Source organism: Microcaecilia unicolor, chromosome 5, assembly GCF_901765095.1.
Source record: "Microcaecilia unicolor chromosome 5, aMicUni1.1, whole genome shotgun sequence".
In the NCBI taxonomy this organism is placed as follows: domain Eukaryota; kingdom Metazoa; phylum Chordata; class Amphibia; order Gymnophiona; family Siphonopidae; genus Microcaecilia; species Microcaecilia unicolor.
Genome location: NC_044035.1, coordinates 152,529,352 through 152,543,057, shown reverse-complemented (window position 1 = coordinate 152,543,057; position 13,706 = coordinate 152,529,352). Strand labels below are relative to the sequence as shown.

Sequence of the window (13,706 nt, the reverse complement as noted above, 5' to 3'; positions counted from 1 at the left end):
CCCTGTGTGCAGCACAATTATCACAAAGCAGCAAAATCTGATGCTTTTGTGCCCACATTCTAATGTCTAACTTCTTTAGCCACTGCTTCCAGATTTCCCCAGTCATCCATGAATTTGCGTTAGCCTCGTATGACACAGGAAGTCGCTTAACTTTCATTAAGCAATGGGGCTGTTTGCTCTTTCCAATGACAAGGGGTTCCAACTTCTCACTCCCATCCATATTGCAGCAAAGGAGGATTGTCAGTCGGTCCTTCGATATTTTACCTCCAGTAGTTTCGGCATGTTTGAATGCAAATGTTCCATCAGGAATGGCTTGCCAGTAGAGACCATTTTCGTCAACATTGAAAATGTCATGAGGTGCAAACTCGTTCAAGATGGTAGGAAGAACTGAAACAACCCAATTTTCAGCACCAAAGTCATCAACGTCTTGTTTCTCACCATGCTGTTTCTTGAATTTTATGCTGTTCCTCTCCTTCCATCTTTCCAACCATCCAACAGTGGCTTTGAATTCAGTTAGTCCAAGACTTTCAGCTAGCTGGTTAGCTTTCTCCATAAGCAGTGGACCACTGACAGGAAACTGTCTGCTCCTGACTCGAGAAAACCACCGAAGAAGAGCATCTTCTACCTCCTCAGCTTTTCCTGCCCGTTTTCATTTCCATTGTGGATTTGTATTTTGCCAGTCTTCCAGAAGCTGGTCTTTCTGCTTCAAGACACGTGAAATTTGACTGGGATTGACACCATATTCTTTAGCAACAGATGCTTGACTTTGTTTGTTTTCTAATTTTTTAAGAACTTCTATTCATTCAGCCAGTGTTAAAGTCTTACAGTTCCGCCGCGACGACGACCCCAGTGTACGCTCTATCATCATTCTTTCGCTTATTCTGCCTGTGGCAGTTAAAGAGGCAGTAAATTTGAAATCTTGTTGGTTGTCACACGCCAATCGGCTTCCATATTCCATGCGCGCGCTTATGCTGAGTCTTTCTTGCAGAGGAGCGGTCTTGAACCATGCATATAAGCGAAACTTGCACTTATCAGTGGTGCGCTAAACCGAAGTTTGTCCCCATAGAAATTGATGGTGCCAACAAAGGGAACGAATTACGGCATGCAGTTAAACAGAGCATGCGCTTCTCCGACATGCACTTAAATGGAGTGCACTGTATATATACAGACTAAAATAGATCCTGCAGTGCCTGCTAGCCTCTCTCTGTTGATGTAAGTTAATCAGATTACATCACTCGGTAGAAAAACACAGCCCCAGTGAGCACCCCCAAGACACCCCAGCATACAGAACAGGAGATCACCAGCACAGAAATTTTAGCAATTTTAGATTATTTAATAGGATAGAGAGGCTTAGAAAGGGCAGCAGTGAAAGAATAGCAATTGAAAGAACAGCGTTTTTTTTCTCCTACGTTTGTTTTAGGTGAGATATAGAATTAAGAACAGTCACTCCACTGTAACGCCATCCCAACACTGTCCATTTAGGGGCGATTCTATAACTGGGAGGATACAAATAAGTGCCCAGAGGGCATCTGATAGGAGCCTATTATATAAAAGAATGTAGTTTCTTACATTCCATATAGAATATTAGCATAACAAGGATAATATGCACCTAGAGCTGGTGTTAAGTGTGTGCATTCTAGTACTCAAGTTATATGCATATGAATCCCACCCATGCATATGCCTGCCTGTAAAATATGCACTGTATAACTATGCTCCACCTCCCCCACTCATCAAAATGGTCACTGTCTTGATCTCATCTTCTCCTCCAACTGTTCACCTTCTAGTTTCCTTGCCTCTGATCATCCCTCCTCTGATCACCATCTTATAACTTTCACACTTAAATCTCCCCCCTTCCAGTCCCGTCCTATCCTATCTAATTTATCTAGGAATCTTCAAGATATTGACCCTTCATCTCTCTATCCTCCCATGTTTCAAACCTCCTCTCTACTGTGGCACCATCCACGTCTGTCAACGAGGCTGTTTCTTCTTACAACAATACTCTATCCTCTGCCTTAGACACTCTTGCACCTTTGATGACCCGCCCTGTAAGGCGTACAAAACCCCAACCTTGGCTGACTTCTAATATCCGCTACCTACGTTCCTGTACCCGTTCCGCCGAACGCCTCTGGCGGAAATCTCGGGCCCTTGCTGATTTCTTACACTTTAAGTTCATGCTGACCTCCTTCCAATCTGCTCTTTTACGTGCCAAACAGGATTATTATATCCAACTGACCAACTCTCTTGGCTCTAATCCTCGACTTCTCTTCACCACATTGAACTCTCTCCTCAAGGTGCCCCTCCCCCAACTCCCCCTTCATTATCTCCTCAGACCCTTGCTGAATTCTTTCACAACAAGGTTCAAAAGATAAACCTTGCTTTCTCTACCTCACCACCTCTCCCTCCACTAGTCCGTTCCCCTCTCTCTCCTTCCCCTCATTCCCTTTCCTCCTTTCCTGAAGTTACTATTGAGGAAACTACACTTCTCCTTTCTTCCTCAAAATGTACCACCTGTTCCTCTGATCCCATTCCCACCCACCTTCTTAATGCCATCTCTCCTACTCTTATTCCTTTTATCTGTCACATTCTCAACCTCTCACTTTCCACTGCAACTGTCCCTGCTGCCTTTAAACATGCTGTGGTCACACCTCTCCTTAAGAAGCCTTCACTTGACCCTACTTGTCCCTCTAATTACCGACCCATCTCCCTCCTTCCTTTTCTCTCCAAATTACTTGAGCGTGCTGTTCACCGCCGCTGCCTTGATTTTCTCTCCTCACATGCTATTCTTGACCCATTACAATCTGGTTTTCGCCCTCTCCACTCAACCGAAACTGCGCTTACTAAAGTCTCCAATGACCTACTACTAGCTAAATCCAGAGGTCAATATTCCATCCTCATTCTTCTTGATCTTTCCGCTGCTTTTGACACTGTCGATCACAGCATACTTCTCGATACCCTGTCCTCACTTGGATTCCAGGGCTCTGTCCTTTCCTGGTTCTCTTCCTACCTCTCCCTCCGCACCTTTAGTGTTCACTCTGGTGGATCCTCTTCTACTTCTATCCCTCTGCCTGTCGGCGTACCTCAGGGTTCTGTTCTTGGTCCCCTCCTCTTTTCTATCTACACTTCTTCCCTTGGTTCATTAATCTCATCCCATGGCTTTTCCTACCATCTCTATGCTGATGACTCCCAAATCTACCTTTCTACCCCTGATATCTCACCTTGCATCCAAACCAAAGTTTCAGCGTGCTTGTCTGACATTGCTGCCTGGATGTCTCAACGCCACCTGAAATTAAATATGACCAAAACAGAGCTTCTCATTTCCCCCCCCCAAACCCACCTCCCCGCTCCCCCCGTTTTCTATTTCTGTTGATGGCTCTCTCATTCTCCCTGTCTCCTCAGCTTGAAACCTTGGGGTCATCTTTGACTCTTCTCTCTCCTTCTCTGATCATATCCAGCAGACTGCCAAGACCTGTCGTTTCTTTCTTTACAACATCCGTAAAATCCGCCCCTTTCTTTCTGAGCACTCTACCAAAACCCTCATCCACACCCTTGTCACCTCTCGTTTAGACTACTGCAATCTGCTTCTTGCTGGCCTCCCACTTAGTCACCTCTCCCCTCTCCAGTCGGTTCAAAACTCTGCTGCCCATCTCATCTTCCGCCAGGGTCGCTTTACTCATACTACCCCTCTCCTCAAGACCCTTCACTGGCTCCCTATCCGTTTTCGCATCCTGTTCAAACTTCTTCTACTAACCTATAAATGTATTCACTCTGCTGCTGCCCAGTATCTCTCCACACTCGTCCTTCCCTACACCCCTTCCCGTGCACTCCGCTCCATGGATAAATCCTTCTTATCTGTTCCCTTCTCCACTACTGCCAACCGCGCCTTCTGTCTCGCTGCACCCTACGCCTGGAATAAACTTCCTGAGCCCCTACGTCTTGCCCCATCCTTGGCCACCTTTAAATCTAGACTGAAAGCCCACCTCTTTAACATTGCTTTTGACTCGTAACCACTTGTAACCACTCGCCTCCACCTACCCTCCTCTCTTCCTTCCCGTTCACATTAATTGATTTGATTTGCTTACTTTATTTATTTTTTGTCTATTAGATTGTAAGCTCTTTGAGCAGGGACTGTCTTTCTTCTATGTTTGTGCAGCGCTGCGTATGCCTTGTAGCGCTATAGAAATGCTAAATAGTAGTAGTAGTAGTAAATATGACGAAAAAACGAAGGAGGACAAAGCAACTCTGCGTATAAAATGAAAACAAAAAAAAATAGGGATGGACAGATGACCTCCCAAAAAAATCCAGAGGATGCACATGGAAGCAGACGAAATGATAACTTTACTAATAGCATCAACTGTGTTTGGACTCAGAGTATAAAAGGACTTGACATGGGCCCGTGTTTCAGTGCCACAGGGCTTGCCTCAGGAGTTGTGTGATCTACGTATAAATATAAAAAATTTATGTTACAATTATGTTTGTTTACAATTTTTTATTATTGGTTTTCCTTAGGTGTAATATGTAGTCATTCGAATATTAATTATACATATGTATAACATGATTATATCTGGTTTTATCTGCCACTGTGCCTTTATCCTTTCCCTGTGTTTTTGGTTTTGTATGGTAATGTCATTATATTTTGATCTCCATATTTATACTCTGAGTCCAAACACAGTTGATGCTATTAGTAAAATTGTCATGTCATTTGCTTCCAAGTGCCTCCTCTGGATTTTTTTTGGGGAGACCTTCTGTCCATCCTTATATAAGATAAGAACATATTTGCCAAAATTCCACTCGGTGGAATGTGTAAGCCGCATTGAACCTGCTGCGTGTGGGAAAGCGTGGGGTACAAATGTAATAAATAAATAAATCACAATAGAAAGGAAATTTGAAGACTGGGGAGAATCTGATGAGAAAGACTTTGCAGCATGTTTAGAACAGAAGAGGCTACAGTCTTCTTATCCATTGCCCCAGCTCCACTTCCAGGGCTGACCATACAAAAGTGAAATACAGTGAATGATTGACAAAAGAATTACAGTGCTGTCTAATCGGGAAGAGACAGAAAAAGATACCCTGGTGATGATTTCCTCTGCGAATAGGAAGTAAAGGGATGGCAGGATGCTTCTTTCTCTCTGCCTCATGACTGGAATTGAATGTTGTTTATGTTAATGAATAGGTATAGAAAGTTTTCAATCACAGCTGCCAGAGCATTAGAAAATGTTCCTACAGCAGTAACCTTATAGAGTTTCAGAGCTAAAGTAAAAGAGGTCTGATGAAAATTGAACCAAATTACTGTGTCTTCTTCATTGGCTTCCACTGTGGGAAAGGGGGGATGGAGCTTGCTGCTCGTTTGTCAGTGTTTTCCGTAAGGAAGCTGAGCAGATTATTAATCAGCTAAATTCCATTTATTCTACTTTAGATCCAAGCCCAAGTAAGTTGATTAAGGAGTGCCTTGGTACACTGTTGGAATGTTTGACTCATGTTATTAATCTTTCTCTTCAGTCTAGTATGTTTCCCAGGGGTATTGAAAGAGGCTGTTATGCTTCCTAGGTTAAAGAGACCACATTTGGACTCAAGTGTGAGAGAGAATTACCAATCGATATCCAATTAATCTTTTTTTTAGGTAAGATTATTGAGCTGGAGTATGAATTACAGGATGTGGGTGATGAGCAGATTTTCTTGAATGATTTTCAGTCAGGTTTCTGTGCCTATCTTAGTACTGTCTGCAGTGGTTGCACGGGTGCATGATTTGCAGAAGTGTAGATGTGATCATACGGGTGAATATTTGAACTCCACAGTTGGTGTTTCTTTTAAATACTGGCCACAGAGTTTAAACATATACCGGATTATTCAGCACCAGCTGTTGTCTGGATAGCAATGCTGAGTATCTGGGTATACTGGCAAACCACTACTGTCTTATTTATTTATTTATTTATTATTAGGATTTATTTACCGCCTTTTTGAAGGAGTTCACTCAAGGCGGTGTACAGTAAGAATAGATCAAACATGAGCATTAGGCAATTAAATACACCTAAATTAAACCATACTTTATAGAATATGCTTCAATTTCCATTCAGAAATCTCGGCGCAATACATAGAATCTAGTCCACAGTGCTTAAACTATTAACCATCAAAGTGTCTTTTTCCAGACTAGATCATAGCATGCTTTACAACTGAATAGGCACCTATGACGAAGGTGAAAAGTTTGGCTGCAAGTTGTAAGGTGATGTTTGCTTTTGAAGAATGTTCAATTTAGTCAACTGAGGCAGAATGAAAAGAAAGAATACCTTTTCAGAGTTAAACAGGGTCCTCAGAAGAACTGAATTTGAATAAAGAAGTCCCTTTTCTCCCTTTGTCACTGCTCTAACCACTCTCCCCATCTCCTAATGATTCTCCTACTCCTTCTCCCCACCCCTCACCCTTTACTAGCTAGGGGGAAGAGTGTACAATTTAATCTCAAAACAATTATCAACTCTCTCTCAAGACATATAGTTCATCAAAAATGCCTGCCACAATCTAAAACTGGGAACGAGTTACAAAACAATTTGAAATATCCTCTGGGCAGGGAAGTGAGGTTGAAGGGGGGCAGACTCAGGATAAATGTCAGAAAGTATTTTTTCACGGAGAGGGTGGTGGATATTTGGAATGCCGTCCCGCGGGAGGTGGTGGAGATAGAAACGGCAACGGAATTCAAAAATACATGGGATAAACACAAAGGAATCCTGTTCAGAAAGAATAGATCCACAGAAGCTTAGTAAAGATTGGGTGGCAACACCGGTAATTGGGAAGCAAAGCTAGTGCTAGGCAGACTTCTAAAGTCTGTGCCCTGAAAATGGCAAGGACAAATCAAGGTCAGGTATACATATAAAGTAGCACATACAATGAGTTTATCTTGTTGGGCAGACTGGATGGACCGTACAGGTCTTTATCTTCCATCATCTACCTATGTTACTATGTACTAGAGCAGAGAAAAGGTGATTGCACTTTGGATGTGGACATGCTTTGCTTATCTGGAAGGAGTGGGGGAATGAAGATTTATGGGCACAGCGAACACCAGCATGGTTTCACAGGTTGTTTGTCTTTCTTTCCTCCAGGGTAACTGCCCAGGCCTCACTGAAATCCCCAGTGCCATTCTTGCCTGGCCACCGTCTTTCTGAAGATGGTACAGATTCTTTCAGCAAACACTTTGAGAACATCATGGAGTCCCATCGGGCTAAAGGCACCTCATACACCAGCCTAGATTCTATTGACATCCTTCCCTCTCCTACTCCAAGTCAAAGCAATTACTTCACCTTTGACTTTCCTACTTTGACCTCAGAAATACAGGACCAGATCTACCAGAATGTCAAACTCATCGAGGAGAACTTTGCACCACTGGCCTGTTTAGAACCAGACTCGGGTACAAGCTCCACCACAGACCCGGCCTCGAATGAAAAGGAGGAGGAGGAGCTGGGAGAAAGCAGCAGGGTGTTGAAGAGTGGCCCACAGAGTCCCTGTGGGTCTGAAGAGAGTTTCATGATACCACATAACTCCATTCCAAGGTAAGTGTAAATAATACTGACTCTAACACAGACAAACATGTTCTGTAACTTGGTATTCTTTCATTTATGGTTTCTGTTCATACAGTTTCCTGAGATCTCAGGCTCAAAATCCAGGTGAATATTGGAGAGGAATGGGCATTCCCTCTATTCCTGCCTGCACTTTATAGAATTCTGGTCACTGTATCTCAAAAAAGATATAGCAGAATTAGAAAAGGTTCAAAGAAGAAGAACCAAAATGATAGAGGGAATGGAACTGCTTCCATATGAGGAAAGGTTAAAAAGGTTAGGGCTCTTCAGCCTGGAAAAGAGACAGCTGAGGGGGAGATATGATGAGGTCTACAAAATCCTGAGTGGTGTAGAATGGGTAAAAGTGAATCAATGTTCACTCTTTCAAAAAGTACAAAGACCAGGGGACACTCAATGAAATTACATGGAAATACTTTTAAACCAAATAGGAGGAAATTTTCACTCAATGGATAGTTAAGCTCTGGAACTCGTTGCTAGAGGATGTGGTAACAGCGGTTAGCATATCTGAGTTTAAATAAAGGTTTGGACAGATTTCTGGAGGAAAAATCCATAGTCTGTTATTGAGATAGACATGGGGAAGCCACTGCTTGCCCTGGGATTGGTAGCATGGAATCTTGCTACTCTTTGGGTTTCTGCCAGGTACTTGTGACTTGGATTGACTGGAAGCAGGATACTGGGTTAGATGGACCACTGGTCTGACCCAGTATGTCTATTCTTATGTTTTTTATGGTCTTATGAATATCCACATGCATGCACGCAACTGTGGCATTTAGGCGTGGCCATTTACACAGCAGCCATAGATATAGCATAAGTTGTCACACCTAAAGTTGGGTGTGTAACTGGGTATCTATGCTAGTATTTGTAAAGGTTTGGCATGCAAACTTGCCATTACAGAATACTAATTGAGTGCTCAAAGTTTGGGTGCCTTAGTTATAGTGCCCTTTATAGAATCAGCCTTATAATGTCCAGGTGTAGTTAGGATGGTGCAAGAGTGGGGACACATAACCGCACCTATAGCAGTAGGGGGAGGGATAGGATTTGATGTACCGCCTTTCTATGGTTACACTCAAAGCAGTTTACATATTGTATACAGGTACTTATTTTGTACCTGGGGCAATGGAGGTAATATTTAGCTACTGTACTATAGGCTTTCTTTAAATTGCATAGGAAGCCTGTCCTGAGGGCTGTGCAAGTGGTGCAGTCACAAAACGTGCAAGAGAAACGGGACCACAAAAGATTGCTCCTCTTCCACTGTATCCTTTGTGGTGACCACAGTGCAGTAAGCAGGGTGGTGGTGCCAGGGGGTGTGTTGCAGAGGGTGCAGTTCTGGCTTAGGATGATCCTGGGGGTGGGGGGGATAAAACAGAAGAACAAAGAACCTTGCAGAGGTAATGTCACAACAAAAACAGTGAAGGTGACTCAATGAAATGAAGGTGCTGTGTTGGTCTGAAGGATTTATTGATCAACAGCAATGACTTGACACGGCCGTGTTTCGGCCCACTGGCCTGCCTCAGGAGTCTACACATAAATATATCAACATTACATTAGAAGATAGCAAATAAAAAAAAAATATATATATATATAAAGTAATAAAAAAAACATACATCAGAACAACCTATATAACTATAGCTAAACTGGGAAAAGCCAATAAATGATAAAACTCATTCAATTAACTTAGACACACACTATACTATATCTTTGTTTTACATTATGCTGATGTTAGTAGTGTGTGTCTAAGTTAATTGAATGAGCTAATTAGCACCAGTAATTTTTAACAAGCAATTATTGGCACTAATTAGATTTAATTAGAACTTACGTGTGTAAATTTAGGCATGGGATTTGCATCTAAATCTTACATAGTAACATAGTAACATAGTAGATGACGGCAGAAAAAGACCTGCACGGTCCATCCAGTCTGCCCAACAAGATAAATTCACATGTGCCATTTTTTGTGTATACCTTACCTTGATTTGTACCTATCCTTTTCAGGGCACAGACCGTATAAGTCTGCCCAGCACTATCCCCGCCTCCCAACCACCCGCCCCGCCTCCTACCACCGGCTCTGGCACAGACCGTATAAGTCTGCCCAGCACTATCCCCACCTCCCAACAACCAGCCCTGCCTCCCACCACCGGCTAAGCTTACACATGAGTAGAAAAGGGGGTGTGGAAATGAGAGGGTGATGGGTGGAAAGGGGGGGCGTTCCTAGCATTTACATACTACATATGTTGTTATAGAGTACAGAGGATACACGCCCAATTTAGGCTCATACATTTGTATAAGCACTGCTAAGTAAACAAGGCTTATAGAATAGCATTTTTTTCAGAGCCGATTTTTTTTGGCGCTATATATAGAATTCACCCCATAGGGGGTAATTTTATAAGTGAGTGCCTTCCTTAAGGCGCCTTGATGCCTCGTGCTGGGAGCTTATTCTACAATGGCATCTGGATGCTCTGTTTCTGAGGTGGATGCTCAAAGCTACTCGCAGATGGGCCCACAGCGCAACAATAACTCCAAAACCTAGCTCAGCAATGCTTGAAGCAAATTACGTTTAAATTTTGTGTGTGGTTATGTTTAAACGATTTTATTGAGATTTCAGCATATTAACCATATCAATACATTTAACTGAGCAGAGCTCCTCAACAAATCAGGCAATATACATCTGATGCCGCTTAAAACAATATCCATAATCTTTTTGATTGTTGTTTCTCCCCGTTCCCCCCCCCCGCCCCTTGATCCTCTCTATCCCTCCCCCCCTTTAAACTGTAGACATCCCCTTTAACAGATAACAACAACATATGAAACCATTTGTAGACATAATCCAACATCTCTTAACCTGTAACCGTCTCCAGCTATCTTAGATGCTCTCATACTAATACATTTTATGCCTGTTCCATTTATCATATTCACCTCTCTCCCACCTCATCTCTGTCTTTATGTGTGGTTAAATTGCACTGTTAAACAGGAAGTGGAGGGAATAACGTGCCTGACACATGGATAAAGGTTTTGTGGTAAGTGCGGGTCTTGTGCGCATGCCCAGATAAAATTGGCAGTTCCTTCCAACCCACATCGGTGCTTTTTCTTCAGTGCCTAAATATGAGCCTCACAAATATTTCTAGCACGTGGAATTTTTTTGCAAGGCTTATACTTAGGTGCAGAAGAACAAGTGCAGATGTAAGCTTTTACTTTCGGTTTTGCTCTAACACGCGCGCATGTTTGTTCCTTCCTGTCTGTCTTTAAAACTTGCGGGAACCTCCTTCCGTTTGTTAAAGAAGACAAAACTGGCAGTTCGGTGTGCCTCTGACCTGGCAAAAACGTTTCAGCGTTATAGTCCCACCTGTGCATTCCAGTGCATTGCAAAGGAATACATACTGACCTCATCACCATACATTTCAATAATTTTACAGCTTCGGCCCTCTGAGCATTCGGCGCACAATAGTGTGTGTGCACATCTGGCGTTACCCGTATGTTCACGCTGTCGGTTTCTTTGAGCTTTGGCTCCTCTGCTATACAGTACTAGTGAAACCCTGAATCAGTGCAGCTTGCATTTAGGGTACACCTGCACTAGTCATAGACCCGATGTAATTGGGTGCACCGAAATGTGGCAAGACTGCTCGTCACTTAAGGTATTCTATAAGTTTATGTGCTTCAGTGGGAGGCGTACCATGCCTTACCCATGCTCCGCCCACGTGTACCCCCCCCCCCCTTGTATTTGCACACTATGGGGCCAATATTCAGCCCACGGGAGGCAGGCCGGCTAAGTCCAGCGGTCGGTGCTGAGCCCGGATATTCAATGCCGGGCCATTTCCAGTGACCGGCATTGAATATCTTGGGGGTTTTTGGCCACCATAAACTTAACTGGCTAAGTTAATATTCAGCGCTGGCCAGTTAAGTTTATAGTGGCCAAAGATAGGCCTTCTATTTCAGCGGCCCAATTTGGCTGGTTTACTTGGTCGGTAAAGCACTGAATATTCATGGATAGCTGCTTATATTGCATGATATAACTGGTTAGCCACTATCCCCCAGATTCTATATAACGTGCCTAGAGATCCACGCAGATTCTATTATAACACACGTAACTTAATAAGCTTAACAAGCTAATGAGCGCTGATAACAGTACTTAACAGGCAATAATGAGCACTAATTGGCACTGATTAGAATTTATGTGCACAACTTGCTAGGCATATTCTATAATGAAGTGCGCCAAACTTATAATGGCAAAAAGGGGCATGGTTATGGGCAGGACAATGGGCATTTTGTGGGCGTTCTGAAATTTATGCATAGTTATAGAATATGGCCCAGTGTGCCTAAATCTATGTGCTGGGATTTATGCCATGTTTTAATTGTTGTAAATGGATGCGCATAGTTTTTGGCGCCTAAATCTGTCAACAGATTTAAAAGGATGATTTCTTTATGCCTATTGTGATATGATATGCCTTATCTTTGCTCATTTTATTGTTACAAATGTTAAATTTGTTTTAATGTTTGTTATTGTTCAAAAATGTCAGTAAAAAGTTTTGAACGTAAAAGGAGGGATTGAACAATTTAACTACAGGATGCCACTGTACCAAAGCAACAGTAAATAGTTGTCAGTACACATAAGAACCATTAAAAATAAAGCTGTACAGTTCAGTCAGTAGGTTTCACAGTAAAATTTAAAACAAAGAAAATGAATTGATTAAAAGGCAGCTCACCAAAGATGGGGGGTGGGGGGGGGGGGGTGGGGGGGTGGCAGTAGTGGATGGGATGGGAGGCTATAGTGGGGAAAACATGTGGAGCATCTTCATAGAATTTATTTCCAATCCCAGTGGGTTTTTTTGTGTGTGTTTTGTGTGTTTGTGTGCCTTAGTTTTGTGTGTTTGGGTTTGTGACTCTGTGCATATGTGTGTGCTGGTATCTATGTGTATGTGCATATTTGTATATTTATGTTGGCTCTTTAGTATGTCTGTGACCCAGAGAGTAGAGAACAGGGAAGAGACAGTTTAAAAGGAGCAATTCTGTAAGTGCTGTGTTTCACTGGAACTGCTTCTCCCATAGAAGTTCACTGGGCCATTATGGGGGAAAAACTTAGTTCTGTTGATCTCCGATTTTGAGATGGCCCATTTTTTAACTTGATACATCCTTTCACCAGATTTTCCTTTGCCAAATTTAGTCTTGTTCTATTAACTTTTTGGTAAGTTATTTTGCTCCCAGACAAGCATTATTGATCTCCCTATGTATAATTTCTTTCCATCATCTCTTGGGTTGAAAAGAAAAAGAAATTCCAGTCCATCCCCACTTGAGAACAGATTTTGTGATGCACGGGCTTTGGAAGAATTCTCTAAATTGTCATTCCTCTCTTTCCCAGCAGGTCTTTGACCCTTGATTCATGCTGCCTGGGGGGGGGGGGGGGGGGGGGGGGGGGGTGAGGGAGGGAAAACATGTAGGAGGTAAGGAAGGGACAGAGATATCTTAATGTCACTGACTTATAATGCAGCTTTGGTGACTGCAGCCTGTTTTTAGTGGTTCAGTAGAGTAACTGCTTCTTTTTTGGCATCCTGGAGGTGGAATATGGCATAGTTACATCTGCCAATGGCTTCCTCCCTTATCTTCTTGAGCCACCAGATGGTGCACTGAGAATGTAATTCTATCCTCTGAGAGACCTGGAATGCATGTGAATTAAGATTTAAAACCACAAAAGAGAAATATTCTTAGGAAGAAAGAGAGAGTGATTCTTTTTACTGAAATCAATTTTTAAAAAGCCCTTCAAATACAGATTTAAACTCTTTTTCTTTTTTTAATTTCAAATAACTTATGTCAGGCCTGCAGAGAGACTGAGCCGGGCTCGGGGCAAGGCCGCTGCCACCTCCCGAACCCCCTGATTGCCACCACCCCCGCGGATCGTTGCTGCTCTCACCCCCTCCCCCCAGGATTGCTGCTGCCGCAACTGAGGTACCTTGGGGGTGCGGGGATCCTGAGGCCCCGCCAGCGGAAGAATCCAGTGCTGCTATTCACTCCATGCCTGCCCTGCCCCTGCAGCTGCTTTTTTCTCTCTCATCTCGCATGCTTGGTTTCAAAACTGAGCATGCACCTCAGGGGGGAAATCAGCCGCTTGGTACGGCGGTAGAAGTGAGCAAAGAGCAGCACTGGAGGGGGGCCCGGCGC

The 13,706-nt window shown here is 43.1% G+C and overlaps 1 protein-coding gene across 1 annotated transcript in view; it reads left to right on the top strand.

Moving 5' to 3' along the window:
• PSD (pleckstrin and Sec7 domain containing) overlaps window positions 1-13,706 on the top strand; it is a 318,145-nt gene that overhangs the window by 35,587 nt on the left and 268,852 nt on the right. Inside the window, exon 4 of the mRNA XM_030204993.1 lies at window positions 7,089-7,535. Within this exon, the coding sequence (XP_030060853.1) occupies window positions 7,089-7,535 (447 nt within the window). The remainder of the gene's footprint in view (window positions 1-7,088; window positions 7,536-13,706) is intronic.